Below are 27247 nucleotides of genomic sequence, written 5' to 3'. Positions count from 1 at the left end.
AGACCCACAGACTCACCACACAGAGACCCACAGACTCACCACACAGAGACCCACAGACTCACCACACAGAGACCCATAGACTCACCACACAGAGACCCACAGACTCACCACACAGAGACCCATAGACTCACCACACAGAGACCCACAGACGCACCACACAGAGACCCTCAGACTCACCACACAGAGACCCACAGACTCACCACACAGAGACCCACAGACTCACCACACAGAGACCCACAGACTCACCACACAGAGACCCATAGACTCACCACACAGAGACCCACAGACTCACCACACAGAGACCCATAGACTCACCACACAGAGACCCACAGACTCACCACACAGAGACCCACAGACTCACCACACAGAGACCCACAGACTCACCACACAGAGACCCACAGACTCACCACACAGAGACCCACAGACTCACCACACAGAGACCCACAGACTCACCACAGAGAGACCCACAGACTCACCACACAGAGACCCATAGACTCACCACAGAGAGACCCACAGACTCACCACACAGAGACCCACAGACTCACCACACAGAGACCCACAGACTCACCACACAGGGACCCACAGACTCACCACACAGAGACCCACAGACTCACCACACAGAGACCCACAGACTCACCACACAGCTCAGTAGACTGACCACATAGAGACCCACAGACTCACCACACAGAGACCCATAGACTCATCACACAGAGACCCACAGACTCACCACACAGAGACCCACAGACTCACAACACAGGGACCCACAGACTCACCACACAGAGACCCACAGACTCGCCACACAGAGACCCACAGACTCACCACACAGAGACCCACAGACTCGCCACACAGAGACCCACAGACTCACCACACAGCTCAGAAGACTGACCACACAGAGACCCACAGACTCACCACACAGAGACCCACAGACTCACCACACAGAGACCCACAGACTCACCACACAGAGACCCACAGACTCACCACACAGAGACCCACAGACTCACCACACAGAGACCCACAGAATCACCACACAGAGACCCATAGACTCACCAGACAGAGACCCACAGACTCACCACACAGATACCTATAGACTCACCACACAGAAACCCATAGACTCACCACACTGAGACCCATAGACTCAACACACCGATACGTATAGACTCACCACATAGTGACCCATAGACTCACCACACAGAAACCTATAGACTCACCACACAGAGACCCATAGACTCACCACACAGTGACCCACAGACTCACCACACAGATACCTATAGACTCACCACACAGATACGTATAGAATCACCACACAGAGACCCATAGACTCACCACACAGAGACCCATAGACTCACCACACAGAGACCCACAGACTCACCACACAGAGACCCACAGACTCACCACACAGAGACCCACAGACTCACCACACAGAGACCCATAGACTCACCACACAGAGACCCACAGACTCACCACACAGAGACCCATAGACTCACCACACAGAGACCCACAGACTCACCACACAGAGACCCACAGACTCACCACACAGAGACCCACAGACTCACCACACAGAGACCCACAGACTCACCACACAGAGACCCACAGACTCACCACACAGAGACCCACAGACTCACCACAGAGAGACCCACAGACTCACCACACAGAGACCCATAGACTCACCACACAGAGACCCACAGACTCACCACACAGAGACCCACAGACTCACCACACAGAGACCCACAGACTCACCACACAGGGACCCACAGACTCACCACACAGAGACCCACAGACTCACCACACAGAGACCCAAAGACTCACCACACAGCTCAGTAGACTGACCACATAGAGACCCACAGACTCACCACACAGAGACCCATAGACTCATCACACAGAGACCCACAGACTCACCACACAGAGACCCACAGACTCACAACACAGGGACCCACAGACTCACCACACAGAGACCCACAGACTCGCCACACAGAGACCCACAGACTCACCACACAGAGACCCACAGACTCGCCACACAGAGACCCACAGACTCACCACACAGCTCAGAAGACTGACCACACAGAGACCCACAGACTCACCACACAGAGACCCACAGACTCACCACACAGAGACCCACAGACTCACCACACAGAGACCCACAGACTCACCACACAGAGACCCACAGACTCACCACACAGAGACCCACATAATCACCACACAGAGACCCATAGACTCACCAGACAGAGACCCACAGACTCACCACACAGATACCTATAGACTCACCACACAGAAACCCATAGACTCACCACACTGAGACCCATAGACTCAACACACAGATACGTATAGACTCACCACATAGTGACCCATAGACTCACCACACAGAAACCTATAGACTCACCACACAGAGACCCATAGACTCACCACACAGTGACCCACAGACTCACCACACAGATACCTATAGACTCACCACACAGATACGTATAGAATCACCACACAGAGACCCATAGACTCACCAGACAGAGACCCACAGACTCACCACACAGATACCTATAGACTCACCACACAGAAACCTATAGACTCACCACACTGAGACCCATAGACTCACGACACAGAGACCCATAGACTCACCACACAGAGACCCACAGACTCACACACAGATACCTATAGACTCACGACACAGACACCCATAAACTCACCACACAGAGACCCACAGACTCACCACAGAGAGACCCATAGACTCACCACAGAGAGACCCACAAACTCACCACACAGAAACCTATAGACTCACCACACAGAGACCCATAGACTCACCACACGGAGACCCATAGACTCACCACACAGAACTCAGTAGACTGACCACACAGAGACCCATAGACTCACCACAAAGAGCTCAGTAGACTGACCACACAGAGACCCATAGACTCACCACACAGAGACCCACAGACTCACCACACAGATACGTATAGACTCACCACACAGTGACCTATAGACTCACCACACAGAGACCCACAGACTCACCACACAGAGACCCACAGACTCACCACACAGAGACCCACAGACTCACCACACAGAGACCCATAGACTCACCATACAGAGACCCATAGACTCACCACACAGAGACCCATAGACTCACCACACAGAAACACATAGACTCATCACACAGAGACCCACAGACTCACTACACAGAGACCCATCGACTCACCACACAGAAACCCATAGACTCATCACACAGAGACCCACAGACTCACCACACAGAGACCCATAGACTCACCACGCAGAGACCCATAGACTCACCACACAGAGATCCACAGACTCACCACACAGAGACCTATAGACTCACCACACACAGACCCAGAGACTCACCACAAAGAACTCAGTAGACTGACCACACAGAGACCCACAGACTCACCACACAGAGACCCACAGACTCACCACACAGAGACCCACAGACTCACCACACAGAGACCCACAGACTCATCACACAGAGACCCATAGACTCACCATACAGAGACCCATAGACTCAAAACACAGAGACCCATAGACTCACCACACAGAAACCCATAGACTCATCACACAGAGACCCACAGACTCACCACACAGAGATCCACAGACTCACCACACAGAGACCTATAGACTCACCACACACAGACCCAGAGACTCACCTCACAGAGCTCAGTAGACTGACCACACAGAGACCCACAGACTCACCACACAGAGACCCACAGACTCACCACACAGAGACCCACAGACTCACCACACAGAGACCCATAGACTCACCACACAGAGACCCATAGACTCACAACACAGAGACCCATAGTCTCACCACACAGAAACCCATAAACTCATCACACAGAGACCCACAGACTCACCACACAGAAACCCATAGACTCACCACACAGAGACCCATAGACTGACCACACAGAGACCCACAGACTCACCACACAGAGACCTATAGACTCACCATACAGAAAACCATAGACTCACCACACAGAGACCCACAGACTCACCACACAGAGACCCACAGACTCACCACACAGAGACCCACAGACTAACCACACAGAGACCCACAGACTCACCACACAGAGACCCATAGACTCACCATACAGAGAACCACAGACTCACCACACAGAGACGCACAGACTCACCATACAGAGACCCACAGCCTCACCACACAGAGACCCACAGACTCACCACACAGAGACCCACAGACTCACCACACAGAGACCCACAGAATCACCACACAGAGACCCACAGACTGACCACACAGAGACCCACAGACTCACCACACAGAGACCCACAGACTCAGCACACAGAGACCCACAGACTCACCACACAGAGACCCACAGACTCACCACACAGAGACCCACAGACTCACCACACAGAGACCCACAGACTAACCACACAGAGACCCACAGACTCACCACACAGAGACCCATAGACTCAACACACAGAGAACCACAGATTCACCACACAGAGACGCACAGACTCACCATACAGAGACCCACAGACTCACCACACAGATACCCACAGACTCACCACACAGAGACCCACAGACTCACCACACAGAGACCCACAGACTCACCACACAGAGACCCACAGACTGACCTCACAGAGACCCACAGACTCACCACACAGGGAACCACAGACTCACCACAAAGAGACCCACAGACTCACCACACAGCTCAGTAGACTGACCACACAGAGACCCACAGACTCACGACACAGAGAACCACAGACTCACCACACAGAGACCCACAGACTCACCACACAGAGACCCACAGACTCACCACACAGAGACCCACAGACTCACCACACAGAGACCCACAGACTCACCACACAGAGACCCACAGACTCACCACACAGCTCAGAAGACTGACCACACAGAGACCCACAGACTCACCACACAGAGACCCACAGACTAACCACACAGAGACCCACAGACTAACCACACAGAGACGCACAGACTCACCATACAGAGACCCACAGACTCACCACACAGAGATCCACAGACTAACCACACAGAGACCCACAGACTAACCACACATAGACCCACAGACTCACCACACAGAGACCCATAGACTCACCACACAGAGAACCACAGACTCACCACACAGAGACGCACAGACTCACCATACAGAGACCCACAGACTCACCACACAGAGACCCACAGAATCACGACACAGAGACCCACAGACTCACCACACAGAGACCCACAGACTCACCACACATAGACCCACAGACTCACCACACAGAGACCCACAGACTCACCACACAGAGACCCACAGACTCACCACACAGAGACCCACAGACTCACCACACAGAGACCCACAGACTCACCACACAGAGACCCATAGACTCACCACACAGAGACCCACAGACTCACCACACAGAGACCCACAGACTCACCACACAGAGACCCACAGACTCACCACACAGCTCAGAAGACTGACCACACAGAGACCCACAGACTCACCACACAGAGACCCACAGACTAACCACACAGAGACCCACAGACTCACCACACAGAGACCCACAGACTCGCCACACAGAGACCCAAAGACTCACCACACAGAGTCCCACAGACTCACCACACAGAGACCCACACACTCACCACACAGAGACCCACAGACTCACCACACAGAGACGCACAGACTCACCACACAGAGACGCACAGACTCACCACACAGAGACCCACAGACTCACCACACAGAGACCCACAGACTCACCACACAGAGACCCACAGACTCACCACACAGAGACCCACAGACTCACCACACAGAGACCCACAGACTCACCACACAGAGACCCACAGACTCACCACACAGAGACCCACAGACTCACCACACAGAGACCCACAGACTCACCACACAGAGACCCACAGACTCACCACACAGAGACCCATAGACTCACCACACAGAGACCCACAGACTCACCACACAGAAACCCATAGACTCACCACACAGAGACCCACAGACTCACCACACAGAGACCCTCAGACTCACCACACAGAGACCCACAGACTCACCACACAGAGACCCACAGACTCACCACACAGAGACCCACAGACTCACCACACAGAGACCCATAGACTCACCACACAGAGACCCACAGACTCACCACACAGAGACCCATAGACTCACCACACAGAGACCCACAGACGCACCACACAGAGACCCTCAGACTCACCACACAGAGACCCACAGACTCACCACACAGAGACCCACAGACTCACCACACAGAGACCCACAGACTCACCACACAGAGACCCATAGACTCACCACACAGAGACCCACAGACTCACCACACAGAGACCCATAGACTCACCACACAGAGACCCACAGACTCACCACACAGAGACCCACAGACTCACCACACAGAGACCCACAGACTCACCACACAGAGACCAACAGACTCACCACACAGAGACCCACAGACTCACCACACAGAGACCCACAGACTCACCACAGAGAGACCCACAGACTCACCACACAGAGACCCATAGACTCACCACACAGAGACCCACAGACTCACCACACAGAGACCCACAGACTCACCACACAGAGACCCACAGACTCACCACACAGGGACCCACAGACTCACCACACAGAGACCCACAGTCTCACCACACAGAGACCCACAGACTCACCACACAGCTCAGTAGACTGACCACATAGAGACCCACAGACTCACCACACAGAGACCCATAGACTCATCACACAGAGACCCACAGACTCACCACACAGAGACCCACAGACTCACAACACAGGGACCCACAGACTCACCACACAGAGACCCACAGACTCGCCACACAGAGACCCACAGACTCACCACACAGAGACCCACAGACTCGCCACACAGAGACCCACAGACTCACCACACAGCTCAGAAGACTGACCACACAGAGACCCACAGACTCACCACACAGAGACCCACAGACTCACCACACAGAGACCCACAGACTCACCACACAGAGACCCACAGACTCACCACACAGAGACCCACAGACTCACCACACAGAGACCCATAGACTCACCACACAGAGACCCACAGACTCACCACACAGAAACCCATAGACTCACCACACAGAGACCCACAGACTCACCACACAGAGACCCTCAGACTCACCACACAGAGACCCACAGACTCACCACACAGAGACCCACAGACTCACCACACAGAGACCCACAGACTCACCACACAGAGACCCATAGACTCACCACACAGAGACCCACAGACTCACCACACAGAGACCCATAGACTCACCACACAGAGACCCACAGACCCACCACACAGAGACCCTCAGACTCACCACACAGAGACCCACAGACTCACCACACAGAGACCCACAGACTCACCACACAGAGACCCACAGACTCACCACACAGAGACCCATAGACTCACCACACAGAGACCCACAGACTCACCACACAGAGACCCATAGACTCACCACACAGAGACCCACAGACTCACCACACAGAGACCCACAGACTCACCACACAGAGACCCACAGACTCACCACACAGAGACCCACAGACTCACCACACAGAGACCCACAGACTCATCACACAGAGACCCACAGACTCACCACAGAGAGACCCACAGACTCACCACACAGAGACCCATAGACTCACCACACAGAGACCCACAGACTCACCACACAGAGACCCACAGACTCACCACACAGAGACCCACAGACTCACCACACAGGGACCCACAGATTCACCACACAGAGACCCACAGACTCACCACACAGAGACCCACAGACTCACCACACAGCTCAGTAGACTGACCACATAGAGACCCACAGACTCACCACACAGAGACCCATAGACTCATCACACAGAGACCCACAGACTCACCACACAGAGACCCACAGACTCACAACACAGGGACCCACAGACTCACCACACAGAGACCCACAGACTCGCCACACAGAGACCCACAGACTCACCACACAGAGACCCACAGACTCGCCACACAGAGACCCACAGACTCACAACACAGCTCAGAAGACTGACCACACAGAGACCCACAGACTCACCACACAGAGACCCACAGACTCACCACACAGAGACCCACAGACTCACCACACAGAGACCCACAGACTCACCACATAGAGACCCACAGACTCACCACACAGAGACCCACAGACTCACCACACAGAGACCCACAGACTCACCACACAGAGACCCACAGACTCACCACACAGAGACCCACAGACTCACCACACAGACACCCACAGACTCACCACACAGAGACCCACAGACTGACCACACAGAGACCCACAGACTCGCCACACAGAGACCCACAGACTCACCACACAGCTCAGAAGACTGACCATACAGAGACCCACAGACTCACCACACAGAGACCCACAGACTCACCACACAGAGACCCACAGACTCACCACACAGAGACCCACAGACTCACCACACAGAAACCCATAGACTCACCACACAGAGACCCACAGACTCACCACACAGAGACCCTCAGACTCACCACACAGAGACCCACAGACTCACCACACAGAGACCCACAGACTCACCACACAGAGACCCACAGACTCACCACACAGAGACCCATAGACTCACCACACAGAGACCCACAGACTCACCACACAGAGACCCATAGACTCACCACACAGAGACCCACAGACCCACCACACAGAGACCCTCAGACTCACCACACAGAGACCCACAGACTCACCACACAGAGACCCACAGACTCACCACACAGAGACCCACAGACTCACCACACAGAGACCCATAGACTCACCACACAGAGACCCACAGACTCACCACACAGAGACCCATAGACTCACCACACAGAGACCCACAGACTCACCACACAGAGACCCACAGACTCACCACACAGAGACCCACAGACTCACCACACAGAGACCCACAGACTCACCACACAGAGACCCACAGACTCATCACACAGAGACCCACAGACTCACCACAGAGAGACCCACAGACTCACCACACAGAGACCCATAGACTCACCACACAGAGACCCACAGACTCACCACACAGAGACCCACAGACTCACCACACAGAGACCCACAGACTCACCACACAGGGACCCACAGACTCACCACACAGAGACCCACAGACTCACCACACAGAGACCCACAGACTCACCACACAGCTCAGTAGACTGACCACATAGAGACCCACAGACTCACCACACAGAGACCCATAGACTCATCACACAGAGACCCACAGACTCACCACACAGAGACCCACAGACTCACAACACAGGGACCCACAGACTCACCACACAGAGACCCACAGACTCGCCACACAGAGACCCACAGACTCACCACACAGAGACCCACAGACTCGCCACACAGAGACCCACAGACTCACAACACAGCTCAGAAGACTGACCACACAGAGACCCACAGACTCACCACACAGAGACCCACAGACTCACCACACAGAGACCCACAGACTCACCACACAGAGACCCACAGACTCACCACATAGAGACCCACAGACTCACCACACAGAGACCCACAGACTCACCACACAGAGACCCACAGACTCACCACACAGAGACCCACAGACTCACCACACAGAGACCCACAGACTCACCACACAGACACCCACAGACTCACCACACAGAGACCCACAGACTGACCACACAGAGACCCACAGACTCGCCACACAGAGACCCACAGACTCACCACACAGCTCAGAAGACTGACCATACAGAGACCCACAGACTCACCACACAGAGACCCACAGACTCACCACACAGAGACCCACAGACTCATCACACAGAGACCCACAGACTCACCACACAGATACCCACAGACTCACCACACAGGGACCCACAGACTCACCACACAGAGACCCACAGACTCACCACACAGAGACCCACAGACTCACCACACAGAGACCCACAGACTCACCACACAGAGTCCCACAGACTCACCACACAGAGAACCACAGACACTCCACACAGAGACGCACAGACTCACCATACAGAGACCCACAGACTCACCACACAGAGACCCACAGACTCACCACACAGAGACCCACAGACTCACCACACAGCTCAGAAGACTGACCACACAGAGACCCACAGACTCACCACACAGAGACCCACAGACTAACCACACAGAGACCCACAGACTAACCACACAGAGACCCACAGACTCACCACACAGAGACCCATAGACTCACCACACAGAGAACCACAGACTCACTACACAGAGACGCACAGACTCACCATACAGAGACCCACAGACTCACCACACAGAGACCCACAGACTAACCACACAGAGACCCACAGACTAACCACACATAGACCCACAGAATCACCACACAGAGACCCATAGACTCACCACACAGAGAACCACAGACTCACCACACAGAGACCCACAGACTCACCACACAGAGACCCACAGACTCACCACACAGAGACCCACAGACTCACCACACAGAGAACCACAGACTCACTACACAGAGACGCACAGACTCACCATACAGAGACCCACAGACTCACCACACAGAGACCCACAGACTCACCACACAGAGACCCACAGACTCACCACACAGAGACCCACAGACTCGCCACACAGAGACCCACAGACTGACCACACAGAGACCCACAGACTCACCACACAGAGACCCACAGACTCACCACACAGAGACCCACAGACTCACCACACAGAGACCCACAGACTCACCACACAGAGACCCACAGACTCACCACACAGCTCAGTGTGTGTTCCTGACTGTCTCTAGATGGTTTTTCCTCGCGCCAACGCTGGGTTCCTGACAAGCGACCAGCAGATCATCAAGCGACACTTCTTTAAGGTGACTCACAACCCCGACTCACACTCCCCGACTCACACTCACACCCCCCAACTCACACCCGACTCACACTCATCGACTCACATTCACACTCCCCGACTCACACTCACACCCAACTCACACTCACACCCGACTCACACTCCCCGACTCACACTCACACCCGACTCACACTCACACCCGACTCACACTCCCCGACTCACACTCACACCCGACTCACACCCCCGACTCACACTCACACCCGACTCACGCTCACACACCCCGACTCACACTCACCGACTCACACCCCCGACTCACACTCACACCCGACTCATACTCACACCCGACTCACACTCACACCCGACTCACACCCCCGACTCACACTCACACCACCGACTCACACTCACACCCCCGACTCACACTCACACCCGACTCACGCTCACACACCCCGACTCACACTCACACCCCTGACTCATACTCACCGACTCACACCCCCGACTCACACTCACACACCCGACTCACACTCACACCCCCGACTCACACTCACACACCCGACTCACACTCACACCCCCGACTCACACTCACACACCCGACTCACACTCACACCCCCGACTCACACTCACACACCCGACTCACACTCACACCCGACTCACACTCACACCCGACTCACACTCACACTCGACTCACACTCACCGACTCACACTGACACCCGACTCACACTCACCGACTCACACTCACCGACTCACACCCCGACTCACACTCACACTCACCGACTCACACTCACACCCCTGACTCACACACCCCGACTCACACTCACACTCACCGACTCACACTCACACCCCTGACTCACACACCCCGACTCACACTCACACTCACCGACTCACACTCACACCCCTGACTCACACACCCCGACTCACACTCACACTCACCGACTCACACTCACACCCCTGACTCACACACCCCGACTCACACTCACTCCCCGACTCTCTCCCCGACTCTCTCCCCCCCGCCTCTCTCCGTCCGTGTCTGTTAGGGTGACCCCGGGGTGAGTGGCCCCCCCGGCCCCCCCGGCCCCCCCGGGCCCCCCGGGCCAAGGGGCCCCCCAGGAGACACCGGCAAAGACGGACCCCGAGGGAGCCCAGGCACCCCGGTGGGTGACGGGGGTCGGGGAGTCAGGGTTGGTGGACTCGCGTGAAGATGGCAAGTGGGAAGAGGAAGTGAATGATTGGCCGGGTGAAGTACTCAAACTCATGGAGGAGCCTCAGCTCCTCCATGATGGTGGCTATGAGATGTTAACTACCTCGCCTGGTGTACAGGAGGTCGTGTGGGGTCGATCTTGACCCTAACTATCATCATCACGGTGGCTATGAGATGTTAACTACCTCGCCTGGTATACAGGAGGTCGTGTGGGGTCGATCTTGACCCTGCCTATCATCATCATCTACATCATCACGGTGGCTATGAGATGTTAACTACCTCGCCTGGTATACAGGAGGTCGTGTGGGGTCGATCTTGACCCTGACTATCATCATCATCATCATCACGGTGGCTAGGAGATGTTAACTACCTCGCCTGGTATACAGGAGGTCGTGTGGGTCGATCTTGACCCTGACTATCATCATCATCACGGTGGCTAGGAGATGTTAACTACCTCGCTCGGTATACAGGAGGTCGTGTGGGGTCGATCTTGACCCTGACACTCTATCATCATCATCATCATCACGGTGGCTATGAGATGTTAACTACCTCGCTTGGTATACAGGAGGTCGTGTGGAGTCGATCTTGACCCTGACTCTCTATCATCATCACGGTGGCTAGGAGATGTTAACTACCTCGCATGATATACAGGAGGTCGTGTGGGGTCGATCTTGACCCTGACTCTCTATCATCACGGTGGCTATGAGATGTTAACTATCTCGCCTGATATACAGAGGTCGTGGGTTCCATCCCTACCCTGACATCTGCTGCTGTTTATTTGGAGTTTGCGGTGTCTCTCTCTCATCATCATCATCACGGTGGCTAGGAGATGTTAACTACCTCGCCTGGTGTACAGGAGGTCGTGTGGGGTCGATCTTGACCCTGACTCTCTATCATCATCATCATCACGGTGGCTAGGAGATGTTAACTACCTCGCCTGGTATACAGGAGGTCGTGGGTTCGATCCCGACCCTGACACCATCTGCTGTGTATTTGGAGTTTGCGTGTCTCTCTCTCATCATCATCATCATCACGGTGGCTAGGAGATGTTAACTACCTCGCCTGGTCTACAGGAGGTCGTGGGTTCCATCCCTACCCTGACGCCTGCTGCTGTAATTTTTGGAGTTTGCGTCTCTTATCTCCACGTGCTCGCGTGGAATTTTTTTCCCTCCGGGTCCTCCGGTTTCTCCCTCCACATTTTGGGATCAACATCACCGCGTTTAGACTTTGTGGTTTCTGATGTGAATTCCCACGCGATAAGCCCGCTTCACTGGGCTATCATTTGTGGCCAGGTCGCTTCTGAAAAAGAGTTACATAGCTCAGTCGGGCCTTATCTGGTAAAGGTTAAAAATTCCTTTTAATAGTTCGTTAGTTTTTCGCATGGTGGCAGCTGTTCCCTGTGTTTAGTCGCGGAGGTTCGCAGCGAGATGCTCAGAGCCAATGTCCCGAATCCTGAAATCCAGAATCTCCGCGGTGCTGGTCCAGGGCCATTACGAACATTACGAACATTACGAACATTCCAACCTCGAGACAACACCCTGACCCAGGTCCTGAACCCAGGTGCCCCCCCCCCCCCACCAATCCCGGACACGGCCCTTGCGAACCACTTGATATCGAAGGCGAGTTGAGGCACACCTGCACCCGGGGCTTGAACTCAGGGCGGACCTAAGTGGTCACGGGCACGGAGTTGGTGACACGGCCATTGTGAGCCTGGCATGAGCATTCCACGATTGAAACGCGACCCGTTCCGTGATTGTATCTGCAAGGTGCTGCTGCTGCTACTGCCGCTCGCTCTCTCGGCCTTCTACAGAGCGCGCGGCGTTCCTCCCAAAACATTCCCCTAATTGGGCTTTCTGCGGCTGTGTGGAGAAATACTGGCGAGGGGAGGGTGGGGGCTAAGTGAGGTTCAGGGGTGGTGGGGGATAGACATACATGTACACGCACAACGACACAGGTATAGATGCACACATATGGACACGCGCAGGCATGCACACTCGCATAGGCTCGCTCACTGAGGACACTCGTACATACACGCTCACATAGACCCACTCGCTCACCCACACATTCACACAGACCCACTCGCTCACCCACACATTCACACAGACCCACTCGCTCACCCACACATTCACAGACTCACTCATTCACAGACCCACTCGCTCACTCACACATTCACAGACCCACTCACTCACCCACTCATTCACAGACCCACTCGCTCACCCACACACTCACATAGACCCACTCGCTCACCCATACACTCACATAGACCCACTCGCTCACCCACACACTCACATACCCACTCACTCACCCACACATTCACAGACCCACTCACTCACCCACACACTCACACAGACCCACTCGCTCACCCACACATTCACAGATCCACTCGTCAAACCACACACTCACAGACCCACTCGCTCACCCACACATTCACAGACCCACTCACTCACACATTCACAGACCCACTCGCTCACTCATCCACACATTCACAGACCCACTCGCTCACCCACACATTCACAGACCCACTCACTCACCCACACATTCACAGACCCACTCGCTCACCCACACATCCACAGACCCACTCGCTCACCCACACATTCACAGACCCACTCGCTCACCCACACATTCACAGACCCACTCGCTCACCCACACATTCACAGACCCACACATTCACAGACCCACTCATTCACAGACTCACTGACTCACCCACACATTCACAGACCCACTCACTCATCCACACATTCACAGACCCACTCGCTCACCCACACATTCACAGACCCACTCACTCACCCACACATTCACAGACCCACTCACTCACCCACACACTCACAGACCCACTCGCTCACCCACACATTCACAGACCCACTCGCTCACCCACACATTCACAGACCCACTCGCTCACCCACACATTCACAGACCCACTCGCTCACCCACACATTCACAGACCCACTCGCTCACCCACACATTCACAGACCCACTCACTCACACATTCACAGACCCACTCGCTCACTCATCCACACATTCACATACCCACTCGCTCACCCACACATTCACAGACCCACTCACTCACCCACACATTCACAGACCCACTCGCTTACCCACACATCCACAGACCCACTCGCTCACCCACACATTCACAGACCCACTCGCTCACCCACACATTCACAGACCCACTCGCTCACCCACACATTCACAGACCCACTCGCTCACCCACACATTCATAGACCCACTCGCTCACCCACACATTCACAGACCCACTCACTCACACATTCACAGACCCACTCGCTCACCCACCCACACACTCACAGACCCACTCACTCACCCACACATTCACAGACCCACTCATTCACAGACCCACTCGCTCACCCACACATTCACAGACCCACTCACTCACCCACACATTCACAGACCCACTCGCTCACCCACACATTCACAGACCCACTCGCTCACCCACACATTCACAGACCCACTCGCTCACCCACACATTCACAGACCCACTCACTCACACATTCACAGACCCACTCGCTCACTCATCCACACATTCACATACCCACTCGCTCACCCACACATTCACAGACCCACTCACTCACCCACACATTCACAGACCCACTCGCTTACCCACACATCCACAGACCCACTCGCTCACCCACACATTCACAGACCCACTCGCTCACCCACACATTCACAGACCCACTCGCTCACCCACACATTCACAGACCCACTCGCTCACCCACACATTCATAGACCCACTCGCTCACCCACACATTCACAGACCCACTCACTCACACATTCACAGACCCACTCGCTCACCCACCCACACACTCACAGACCCACTCACTCACCCACACATTCACAGACCCACTCATTCACAGACCCACTCGCTCACCCACACATTCACAGACCCACTCACTCACCCACACATTCACAGACCCACTCGCTCACCCACACATTCACAGACCCACTCGCTCACCCACACATTCACAGACCCACTCACTCACTCACCCACACACACAGATAGTCACACACAGTCCCACACAGTCCCGCACAGTCCCACACTCACATTCACACAGTCGTAACAAGCGAGGTATATTTTTAACTCTTACGAAGCGGAGCAGCCACCGCCACCACCACCTCCCCCCCTCCCTCCTCCTCCTCCCCCCCCTCCCTCCTCCTCCCCCCCTCCCTCCTCCTCCTCCCCCCCCTCCTCGCTGCGTGGAACCCAGCTGGGGGAGCGGTGGCGCTGTGGTTTAGCGCCCTCACCCCTCTCTCTCTCCGAGAGGGCAGCAGCAGTAGCAGCATCAGCAGCGTGCGTGCGTGCCGAGCGGAGTAATTGTCTGTAATTGGCTGAATGCGAGTCGGTGTGATGGGATGATGATGATGATGGTGAGAGAGTGAGTAGGCAAAGAGAGGCGTCCAGAAATACCCCTCGCTTCCCGGCACAGAAGCCGTAATCGTTTCCCCCAGCAAGTGAACCCTGGCGGGTTATTTATTTATTTATTGAAAGAGGTAAAGGCGCAGCACTGCAATAGCTCGGCTCACGGCCGTTGCTGGCGGAAGGGGCCTGGCAATGCGAGTGGGGAGCTGCGGAGAGAGAGGGGGAGAGAGAGAGAGACCACCCTCCCCTATTTATCTCGAGGGTTATTTTGGTCGAAATCTCCCCCCCGCTCGGCTTGGACGTCTTGGAAGGAAGAGGTGGGAGCGATTGCGTGAGTGAGGACGTGGATAGGCGGGTGAGTAGGTGGCTGGATGATTGAGTGGGTGAGTGAGCCGACGCGTGACTGAAAGAGTGCGTGGGTGAGTTCGTGCGTGAGTGAGTGGATGAGTGGTTGAGTGAGTGGGTGAGTGAGTGGGTGAGTGAGTGGATGAGTGGTTGAGTGAGTGGGTGAGTGCATGGTTGAGTGCGTGGTTGAGTGCGTGGTTGAGTGCGTGGTTGAGTGCGTGGATGAGTGGTTGAGTGCGTGGATGAGTGGTTGAGTGCGTGGTTGAGTGAGTGGTTGAGTGAGTGGATGAGTGCGTGGGTGAGTGCGTGGGTGAGTGCGTGGTTGAGTGCGTGGGTGAGGGAGTGGATGAGTGCGTGGATGAGTTGAGTGCGTGGTTGAGTGCGTGGGTGAGTGAGTGGGTGAGTGAGTGGGTGAGTGAGTGGTTTAGTTCGTGGGTGAGTGCGTGGGTGAGTGAGTGGGTGAGTGAGTGGGTGAGTGAGTGGTTGAGTGCGTGGTTGAGTGGTTGAGTGGTTGAGTGAGTGGGTGAGTGCGTGGTTGAGTGGTTGAGTGGTTGAGTGCGTGGTTGAGTGGTTGAGTGGTTGAGTGCGTGGTTGAGTGGTTGAGTTCGTGGGTGAGTGAGCAGGGAGGTAACAAAGTTCGTGAGAACAGTCACGATGCGGTGCGAGCGAGTGTAGAGGCGAGTGTAGAGGCGAGTGTGGAGGCGAGTGTGGAGGCGAGTGTAGAGGCGAGTGTAGAGGCGAGTGTGGAGGGGAGTGTAGAGGCGAGTGTAGAGGCGAGTGTGGAGGGGAGTGTGGAGGGGAGTGTAGAGGCGAGTGTGGAGGCGAGTGTGGAGGCGAGTGTAGAGGCGAGTGTGGAGGCGAGTGTAGAGGCGAGTGTGGAGGGGAGTGTGGAGGGGAGTGTAGAGGCGAGTGTGGAGGCGAGTGTGGAGGCGAGTTTGGAGGCGAGTGTGGAGGCGAGTGTGGAGGGGAGTGTGGAGGGGAGTGTAGAGGCGAGTGTGGAGGCGAGTGTGGAGGCGAGTGCTGTCACCATCACCCCGCACCGCTGCTGCACCCTGACCCCTATCGGGTGCAGCAGGGAGGAGTGGCGACGGGGAAGCCGCACGCCGAGTGCGGCTTGGCAACTCGATGTCTGTGAGTGAACCCCTCCATTTGTCTTCTCCACAGGGTTCAAATGGAACTCCAGGCGCTCAGGTGAGGACCCCCTCCCCCCGCCCCCCTCCCCGCCCCCCTCCCCGCCCCTCCCCCCGCCCCTCCCCCCGCCCCCCTCCCCGCCCCTCCCCCCGCCCCTCCCCCCGCCCCCCTCTCCCTCCCCCCTCCCCCCTCTCCCTCCCCCCTCTCCCTCCCCCCTCTCCCTCCCCCCTCTCCCGCCCCCCTCTCCCTCCCCCCTCTCCCTCCCCCCTCTCCCTCCCCCCTCTCCCTCCCCCCTCTCCCTCCCCCTGCTGCTGTGAGACCTGGGCAGGACCCTCCTCCTGGGTCTTGGGACTCAGTGACACTCACAGTCGTGATCACGATGAATACACCACCCCTCAAACCTGTGTGTGGTGGGGGGTCGGGTTGGGCATGTACACGTGTGTACACGTGTGTGTGTACACGTGTGTGTGTGTACACGTGTGTGTGTACACGTGTGTGTGTGTGTACACTGTGTACACGTGTGTGTGTACACGTGTGTGTGTGTACACCTATGTGTACACGTGTGTGTACACGTGTGTGTGTACACGTGTGTGTGTACACCTGTGTGTGTACACGTGTGTGTACACGTGTGTGTGTGTACACTGTGTACAGGTGTGTGTACACGTGTGTGTGTACACGTGTGTGTACACGTGTGTGTACACGTGTGTGTACACGTGTGTGTGTATATGTGTGTGTGTGTGTACACTGTGTACAGGTGTGTGTACACGTGTGTGTGTACACCTGTGTGTGTACACGTGTGTGTACACGTGTGTGTGTGTGTGTACACTGTGTACAGGTGTGTGTACACGTGTGTGTGTACACGTGTGTGTGTACACGTGTGTGTACACGTGTGTGTGTGTGTACACTGTGTACAGGTGTGTGTACACGTGTGTGTACACGTGTGTGTGTACACGTGTGTGTACACGTGTGTGTACACGTGTGTGTACACGTGTGTGTGTACACCTGTGTGTGTGTACAATGTGTACAGGTGTGTGTACACGTGTGTGTACACGTGTGTGTACACGTGTGTGTACACGTGTGTGTGTACACCTGTGTGTGTGTACAATGTGTACAGGTGTGTGTACACGTGTGTGTGTACACGTGTGTGTGTGTGTGTGTACACTGTGTACAGGTGTGTGTACACGTGTGTGTGTACACGTGTGTGTACACGTGTGTGTGTACACTGTGTACAGGTGTGTGTACACGTGTGTGTGTACACGTGTGTGTGTACACTGTGTACAGGTGTGTGTACACTGTGTACAGGTGTGTGTACACGTGTGTGTGTACACGTGTGTGTGTACACGTGTGTGTGTACACTGTGTACAGGTGTGTGTACACGTGTGTGTGTGTACACGTGTGTATGTGTACACGCGTGTGTTTGCACTTTACACGTGCGTGTACACGTGTTGACGTGTTTATGTGCACACGTGTGTGTGTACACGTGTGTGTGTGTACACGTGTTAATATGTGTACACGTGTGTACACGTGTGTGTACACGTGTTAATGTGTGTACACGTGTGTTCACGTGTGTGTACACGTGTTAATATGTGTACACGTGTGTTCACGCGTGTGTGTACACGTGTGTTCACGTGTGTGTACACGTGTTAATATGTGTACACGTGTGTTCACGTGTGTGTGCACGTGTTAATATGTGTACACGTGTGTTCACGTGTGTGTGTGTACACGTATTAATATGTGTACACGTGTGTTCACGTGTGTGTACACGTGTTAATATGTGTACACGTGTGTTCACGCGTGTGTGTGTACACGTGTTAATATGTGTACACGTGTGTTCACGCGTGTGTGTACACGTGTGTTCACGTGTGTGTTCACGTGTTAATATGTGTTCACGTGTGTGTGTTCACGTGTGTGTGTTCACAGGGCCCCATTGGTGAGCTGGGTCTCCCTGGTATCCAGGGCCCCCCCGGCCCCGTGGGCCCCCCTGGACTCAAGGTGCCTTATGAGTGTGTACACGTGTGTGTGTGCACGTGTGCGTGTGTGTACGTGTGTGTGTGTGCACGTGTATGTGTGTGTGTGTACACGTGTGTGTACGTGTGTGTGTGTACACGTGTGTGTACGTGTGTGTGTACACGTGTGTGTGTGTGTACACGTGTGCGTGTGTACACGTGTGTGAGTGTGTGTACGTGTGTGTGTGTATACGTGTGTGTGTGTACACGTGTACGTGTGTGTGCGTGTGTACATGTGTGTGTGTGTACGTGTGTGTGTGTGTGTACACGTGTACGTGTGTGTGTGTGTACGTGTGTGTACGTGTGCACGTGTGTGTGTACGTGTGTATGTGCACGTGTGTGTGTACGTGTATGTGTGTGTGTGTGCACGTGTGTGTGTACACGTGTGTGTGTGTGCACGTGTGTGTGTGTACGTGTGTGTGTGTGTACGTGTGTGTGTGTACGTGTGTGTACGTGTGTGTGTGTACGTGTGTGTGTACGTGTGTGTGTACGTGCGTGTGTGTACGTGTGTGTACGTGTGTGTGTGTACGTGTGTGTGTGACGTGTGTGTGTGCACGTGTGTGTGAGTGTGTGTGCACGTATGTGTGTGCGTGTACGTGTGTGAGTGTGCACGTGTGTGTGTGTGCACGTGTGTGTGTGTACGTGTGTGTGTGCACGTGTGTGTGTGTGTACGTGTAAGTGTGTGTGCACGTATGTGTGTATGCGTGCACGTGTGTGTGTGTGTACATGTGTGTGTGTGTACGTGTAAGTGTGTGTGCACGTGTGTGTGTTTGCACGTGTGTGTGTGTGCACGTGTGTACGTGTGTGTGCACGTGTGTGTACGTGTAAGTGTGTGTGCACGTGTGTGTGCACGTATGTGTGTGTGTACGTGTGTATGTGCACGTGTGTGTACGTGTGTGTGTGTGCACGTGTGGGTGCACGTGTGTGTGTGCACGTGTGTGTGTACGTGTATGTGTGTGTTTGTGCACGTGTGTGTGCACGTGTGTGCACGTGTGTGTGTGTGCACGTGTGTGTACGTGTGTGTGTGTGCACGTGTGTGTGTGTACATGTGTGTGTGTGTGTAGTGGGGAGCGATAGTGTAGCGGTTAGCGCTACGCTGCGCTATGAACCTGGCGACCCGGGTTCGATTCCTGCTCACGGCCAACACCAGTGACGATTATCTTAACCGGTCCCGGGCCTCCCCTAGGTCGACTCAGCCTCAAATGAGTACCTGGTGCCGTGTGTAAACATCGTCACTAGGGAGACAAAGGCGGTCGGGCGTGGTGTTGGCCACCCACCCCCTCGTGTGCCGTTACCGGCCTTCATAGGTGCTCGCTAACAGCACTTGCCCCTACAGCTTGTTATGGCTACACGTGGGATCTTTGTCTTTGGTGTGTGTGCAGGGCGACATGGGAGAGAGAGGAGAGTTGGGTCTGTCTGGGCCACCTGGAGAAAAGGTGAACCCCGTTATCATCATCACCATAATCATCACAAGTACCACCATCATCATTACCACTACCATCATCATTACCATCACCACCATAATCGCCACCACCACCACCATCATCAACCACCACGTGTGTACTCTTCTGTGCGTGCAGGGAGATGCTGGAGTACCTGGGCTACTGGGAGTTGTCGGGCCCAGGGTCAGTAGGTGCCACCACCATCACTATCAGCATCACTACTACTACCATCACCACTACCATCACCACTACCATCATCACTACCATCATCACTACCATCACCACTACCATCACCACTACCATCACCACTACCATCACCACTACCATCACCACTACCATCACCACTACCATCACCACTACCATCACCACCACCATCACTACCACTACCATCACCACTACCATCACCACTACCATCATCACTACCATCACTACCATCATCACCACTACCATCATCACTACCATCATCACTACCATCATCACTACCACCATCACTACCTATCACCACAACCATCACTACCATCACAATCACCACCATCATCACCACCACCATCATCACTACCATCACCACCATCACTACCATCATCATCACTACCATCACCACCATCACTACCACCACCACCATCACTACCATCACCACCACCACCATCACCACCACCATCACCACCTTCACTACCACCACCATCACCACCACCATCACTACCATCACCATCACTACCATCACAATCACCATCACTACCATCACCAACACCATCACCACCAACATCACTACCACCATCATTACCATCACCACCACCATCACTACCACCACCATCACTACCATCACCACCATCACTACCTATCACTACCATCACCACCACCATCACTACCATCACTACCATCACCACCATCACTACCATCACCACCACCATCACCACCACCATCACTACCATCACTACCATCACCACCACCATCACTACCATCACCACCACCATCACTACCACCATCACCACCACCATCACTACCATCACTACCATCACCACCACCATCACTACCATCACCACCACCACCATCACTACCATCACTACCATCATCACCACCACCATTACCACCATCACCACCATCACTACCATCACCACCACCATCGCCACCATCACTACCATCACCACCATCACTACCATCACCACCATCATCACTACCACCATCACTACCATCACTAGCATCACCACCACCATCACTACTATCACCAGCATCACTACCACCATCACTACCATCACTAGCATCACCACCACCATCACTACCATCACCACCACCATCACTACCATCACCACAACCATCGCCACCATCGCTACCATCACAACCACCATCACTACCACCACCATCACTACCATCATCACTACCATCACTACCATCACCACCACCATCACTACCATCAACACCACCATCACTACCATCACCACCATCACCACCACCATCACTGCCATCACCAGCATCACTACCACCATCACTACCATCACTAGCATCACCACCACCATCACTACCATCACCACCATCACCACCACCATCACTATCAATACCACCACCATCACCACCATCACTACCACCATCACTACCATCACCACCACCATCACTACCACCATCACTACCATCACCACCACCATCACTACCAACACTACCATCACCACCATCATTACCATCACCACCATCATCACCATCACCACCACAATCACCACCATCACTACCATCACCACCATCACTACCACCATCACCACCATCACTACCATCACCACCACCATCACCACCATCACCACCATCACCAGCATCACTACCACCATCACTACCATCACTAGCATCACCACCACCATCACTACCATCACCACCATCACCACCACCATCACTATCATCACCACCAACATCACCACCATCACTACCACCATCGCTACCATCACCACCACCATCACTACCACCATCACTACCATCACCACCATCACTACCATCACCACCATCACTACCATCACCACCATCATCACCATCACCACCACAATCACCACCATCACTACCATCACCACCATCACTACCACCATCACTACTATCACCACCATCACCACTACCATCACCACCATCACTACCATCACCACCATCACCACCATCACTACCATCACCACCACCATCACTACCACCATCACCACCATCACCACCACCATCACTACATCACCACCACCATCACTACCATCACTACCATCACCACCACCATCACTACCATCACTACCATCACCACCATCACCACCACCATCACTACCATCACCACTATCACCAGCACCATCACCACCATCACCACCATCACCACCACCATATCTACCATCACCACCATCACCAGCACCATCACTACCATCACCACCATCACCACCACCATCACTACCACCATCACTTCCATCACTACCACCATCACTACCATCACCACCATCACTACCATCACCACCATCACTACCATCACCACCACCATCACTACCATCATCACCATCACCACCACCATCACCACCATCACTACCATCACTACCATCACCACTACCATCACTACCATCACCACCATCACTACCATCACCACCAACACCACCACCACCACCATCATCACCATCACCACCATCACCACCATCACTACCATCACCACCACCACCATCATCACCATCACCACCATCACTACCATCACCACCATCACTACCATCACCACCACCACTACCACCACCACCATCACCACCACCACCAATATTGCCATCACTACCATCACCACCATCACCACCACCATCACTACCATCACTACCATCACCACCACCACTACCACCACCATCACCACCACCACCATCATAACCATCACTACCATCACCACCATCACCACCACCATCACTACCATCACCACCATCACCACCATCACTACCATCACTACCATCACCACCATCACCACCACCACTACCACCACCATCACCACCACCACTATCATCACCATCACTACCATCACCACCATCACTACCATCACTACCATCACTACCATCACCACCACCACTACCACCACCATCACCACCACCATCATAACCATCACTACCATCACCACCATCACCACCATCACCACCACCACCATCACTACCATCACTACCATCACCACCATCACCACCATCACTACCATCACCACCATCACCACCACCACTACCACCACCATCACCACTATCATCACCATCACCACCACCACTACCACCACCATCACCACCACCACCACCACTATCATCACCATCACTACCATCACCACCATCACTACCATCACTACCATCACCACCATCACCACCACCACTACCACTATCATCACCATCACTACCATCACCACCATCACTACCATCACCACCACCACTATCATCACCATCACTACCATCACTACCATCATCACCACCACCACCAACATTCCATCATTGCATAGGCCCCTGCGGGCCACTGGCGGGGCCCCTGGTGGCCTTTAGCGCGGCCCCTGACGACTCACGGCCCCCACCGACAACACCCCTAAATACCCCCCATCATCATCATCATCGTGCTGCTGCTGTCACAACCCCCCAATGGTTTCAAATGTCGCGGCGAGCCTCGCTCACACTGACGACGTCTTATCGGCGAAAGTGGCAACAACCCCCTCTGACAATTGGTGAAGAAACACTCATCTGCATCATCATCATCACCACCACCATCATTACCACAATCATCACCACCGACATTATCATCACAATCATAATCATCACCACCATCATCATCATCGCACTTACCGTCACCGTCAATGCCATCACCACCGTCACCGTCACTCATCATCAGGCTGGTGAAGTGCGTGTTGTCCGTGCCCAGGGTTTGGTTGGGCCCAAGGGTGAGCCCGGCTCTGTGCACGTGCTGGAGGGAGAGGCAGGGGTACGCGTGGTGCAGGTCAGTACACAACGACACGGACAAAGATCCCCCCGGTAGCCTTTAACACACCGTAGGGGCAAGTGCTGTGAGCGAGCACCACGGGTGAAAGGTGGCACGGCACACATGGTCCTCAATTAAGGCTGAGTCGACCTAGAGGAGGCACAGACACAGGGCGCTAACCGTTCCCCGACAGCTATACACACACACGTATACACACACGTATACACACACGTGTACAAAGATCAAAGATCAAAGATCCCCCGTATAGCCTTAACAGACTGTAGGGGCAAGTGCTGTTAGCGAGCACCTATGAAGGCCGGAACGGTACACCGAGGGGGTGGGTGGCCAGCACCACGCCCGACCGCCTTTGTCTCCCCAGTGGCAATGTTTACACACCGCACCAGGTACTCATTTGAGGCTGAGTCGACCTAGGGGAGGCCCGGGACCGGTTCAGATTATCGTCACTGGTGTTGGCCGTGAGCGGGAATCGAACCCGGGTCGCCAGGTTCATAGCGCAACGTAGCGCTAACCGCTACACTATCGCTCCCCACACATGTACACACATGAACACACATGTACACACACACGCACACGTGTACACGCACACGCACACGTGTACACGCACACGCACACGTGTACACGCACACGCACACGTGTACACGCACACGCGTACACGTGTACACGCGTACACGCGTACACGCACACGTGTACACGCACACGCACACGTGTACACGCACACGCACACGTGTACACGCACACGCACACACGCACACGTGCACACACACACATGTGTACACACATGCACACACACACACACGTGTACACACGCAACAGATAAAAATAAAAAGATCCCCCGTGTAGCCTTAACAGACTGTAGGGGCAAGTGCTGTTAGCGAGCAGCACCTATCAAGGCCGGCACGGCACACGAGGGGGTGGGTGGCCAGCACCACGCCCGGCCGCCTTTGTCTCCCCAGTGGCGATGTTTACACACCGCTCCAGGTACTCGTTTGAGGCTGAGTCGACCTGGGGGAGGCCCAGGACCGGTTCAAATCATCGTCACTGGTGGTAGTGTAGCAGCGTGCTAACCGCTACACGCTACACTTCCGCTCCCGACACACGCACACGTGTACACGCACACGTGCACGCGTACACCCACACGTGATTTACCCCTACCCAATACATATAACCCCCCCTTCTTTCCCCTAGGGCCCCCCAGGCCTCCCGGGACTCCAGGGCCCCGTGGGAGAGAAGGTAGACCGTGGGAATGATGAGTTCTGATTGGTTGTCGGAATTAGTGGGCGAATGAGTAATTGAGTCGGTGAATACATTAAAGAATGAGTGGGTCAATTAGTTAGTGGTTGGGTTGACTGAATGAGTGGAGGAATTGGGTGAATGAGCAATTGTTGTGAATTATCGGCTGAGCGATTGAGTAACTGAATAACTGAATGGATTGTGAATTAATTAATTGAGTTATCAATTTGTTCGATGGACCAAATGTTGAGTAATCACGTTAATGATTGGCCGAATGAGAAAGTTAATTATTGGCTGATGTGTTGCCTGAGTCATTAAGCAGTAGCCTAAATTAGTGACAGAATATTTGAACTATTACTTAATTGAATTCTCGAGTAATATAATAATTTATAGACATATTGAATGAGTAAATAATTGAGCAGTGGAGTCAATGAAAACAATAATTTCCTTTTAAATTAATGAGTAATTGAGTGAAGAGTAATTTCATCACCTTTTCAACGATAAATGGAGTGAGTGTGTAATTTAATGACCTTTTAAATTAATGTCTAATTGAGTGAGTGTGTAATTGAATGACTATTTAAATGCATGGCGTATTGAGTGTGCAATTGAATTACTGTTCACATTAATGGATAATTGAGTGTGTCATTGAAATACTGTTTAAATGAATGTCTAATTGAGTGAGTGTGTAATTGAATTACTGTTTAAATGAATGTATAATTTAATGATTGTGTAATTGAATTACTGTTTAAATGATTGTCTAATTAAGTGCGTGTGTAATTGAATTATTGTTTAAATTAATGTCTAATTGAGTGAGTG

At 53.9% G+C, this 27247-nt stretch overlaps 1 protein-coding gene across 1 annotated transcript in view; it reads left to right on the top strand.

Annotated features, from left to right (window-relative positions):
* Positions 1–27247, top strand: part of LOC142925539 (uncharacterized) — a 50706-nt gene that overhangs the window by 16474 nt on the left and 6985 nt on the right. Inside the window, exons 4-11 of the mRNA XM_076068422.1 lie at positions 10737–10808; positions 11815–11931; positions 17860–17886; positions 19747–19818; positions 21215–21268; positions 21413–21457; positions 25124–25198; positions 26387–26431. Coding sequence (XP_075924537.1) covers positions 10737–10808; positions 11815–11931; positions 17860–17886; positions 19747–19818; positions 21215–21268; positions 21413–21457; positions 25124–25198; positions 26387–26431 — 507 coding nt within the window. The remainder of the gene's footprint in view (positions 1–10736; positions 10809–11814; positions 11932–17859; positions 17887–19746; positions 19819–21214; positions 21269–21412; positions 21458–25123; positions 25199–26386; positions 26432–27247) is intronic.

The sequence above is a fragment of the Petromyzon marinus genome, chromosome 21 (assembly GCF_048934315.1).
Source record: "Petromyzon marinus isolate PM22_M1 ecotype Great Lakes invasive population chromosome 21, UKy_Petmar_22M1.pri1.0, whole genome shotgun sequence".
Lineage (NCBI taxonomy): Eukaryota > Metazoa > Chordata > Hyperoartia > Petromyzontiformes > Petromyzontidae > Petromyzon > Petromyzon marinus.
The sequence above is the reverse complement of the archived record's forward strand: the minus strand, read 5'-3'. Positions and strand labels throughout refer to the sequence as shown.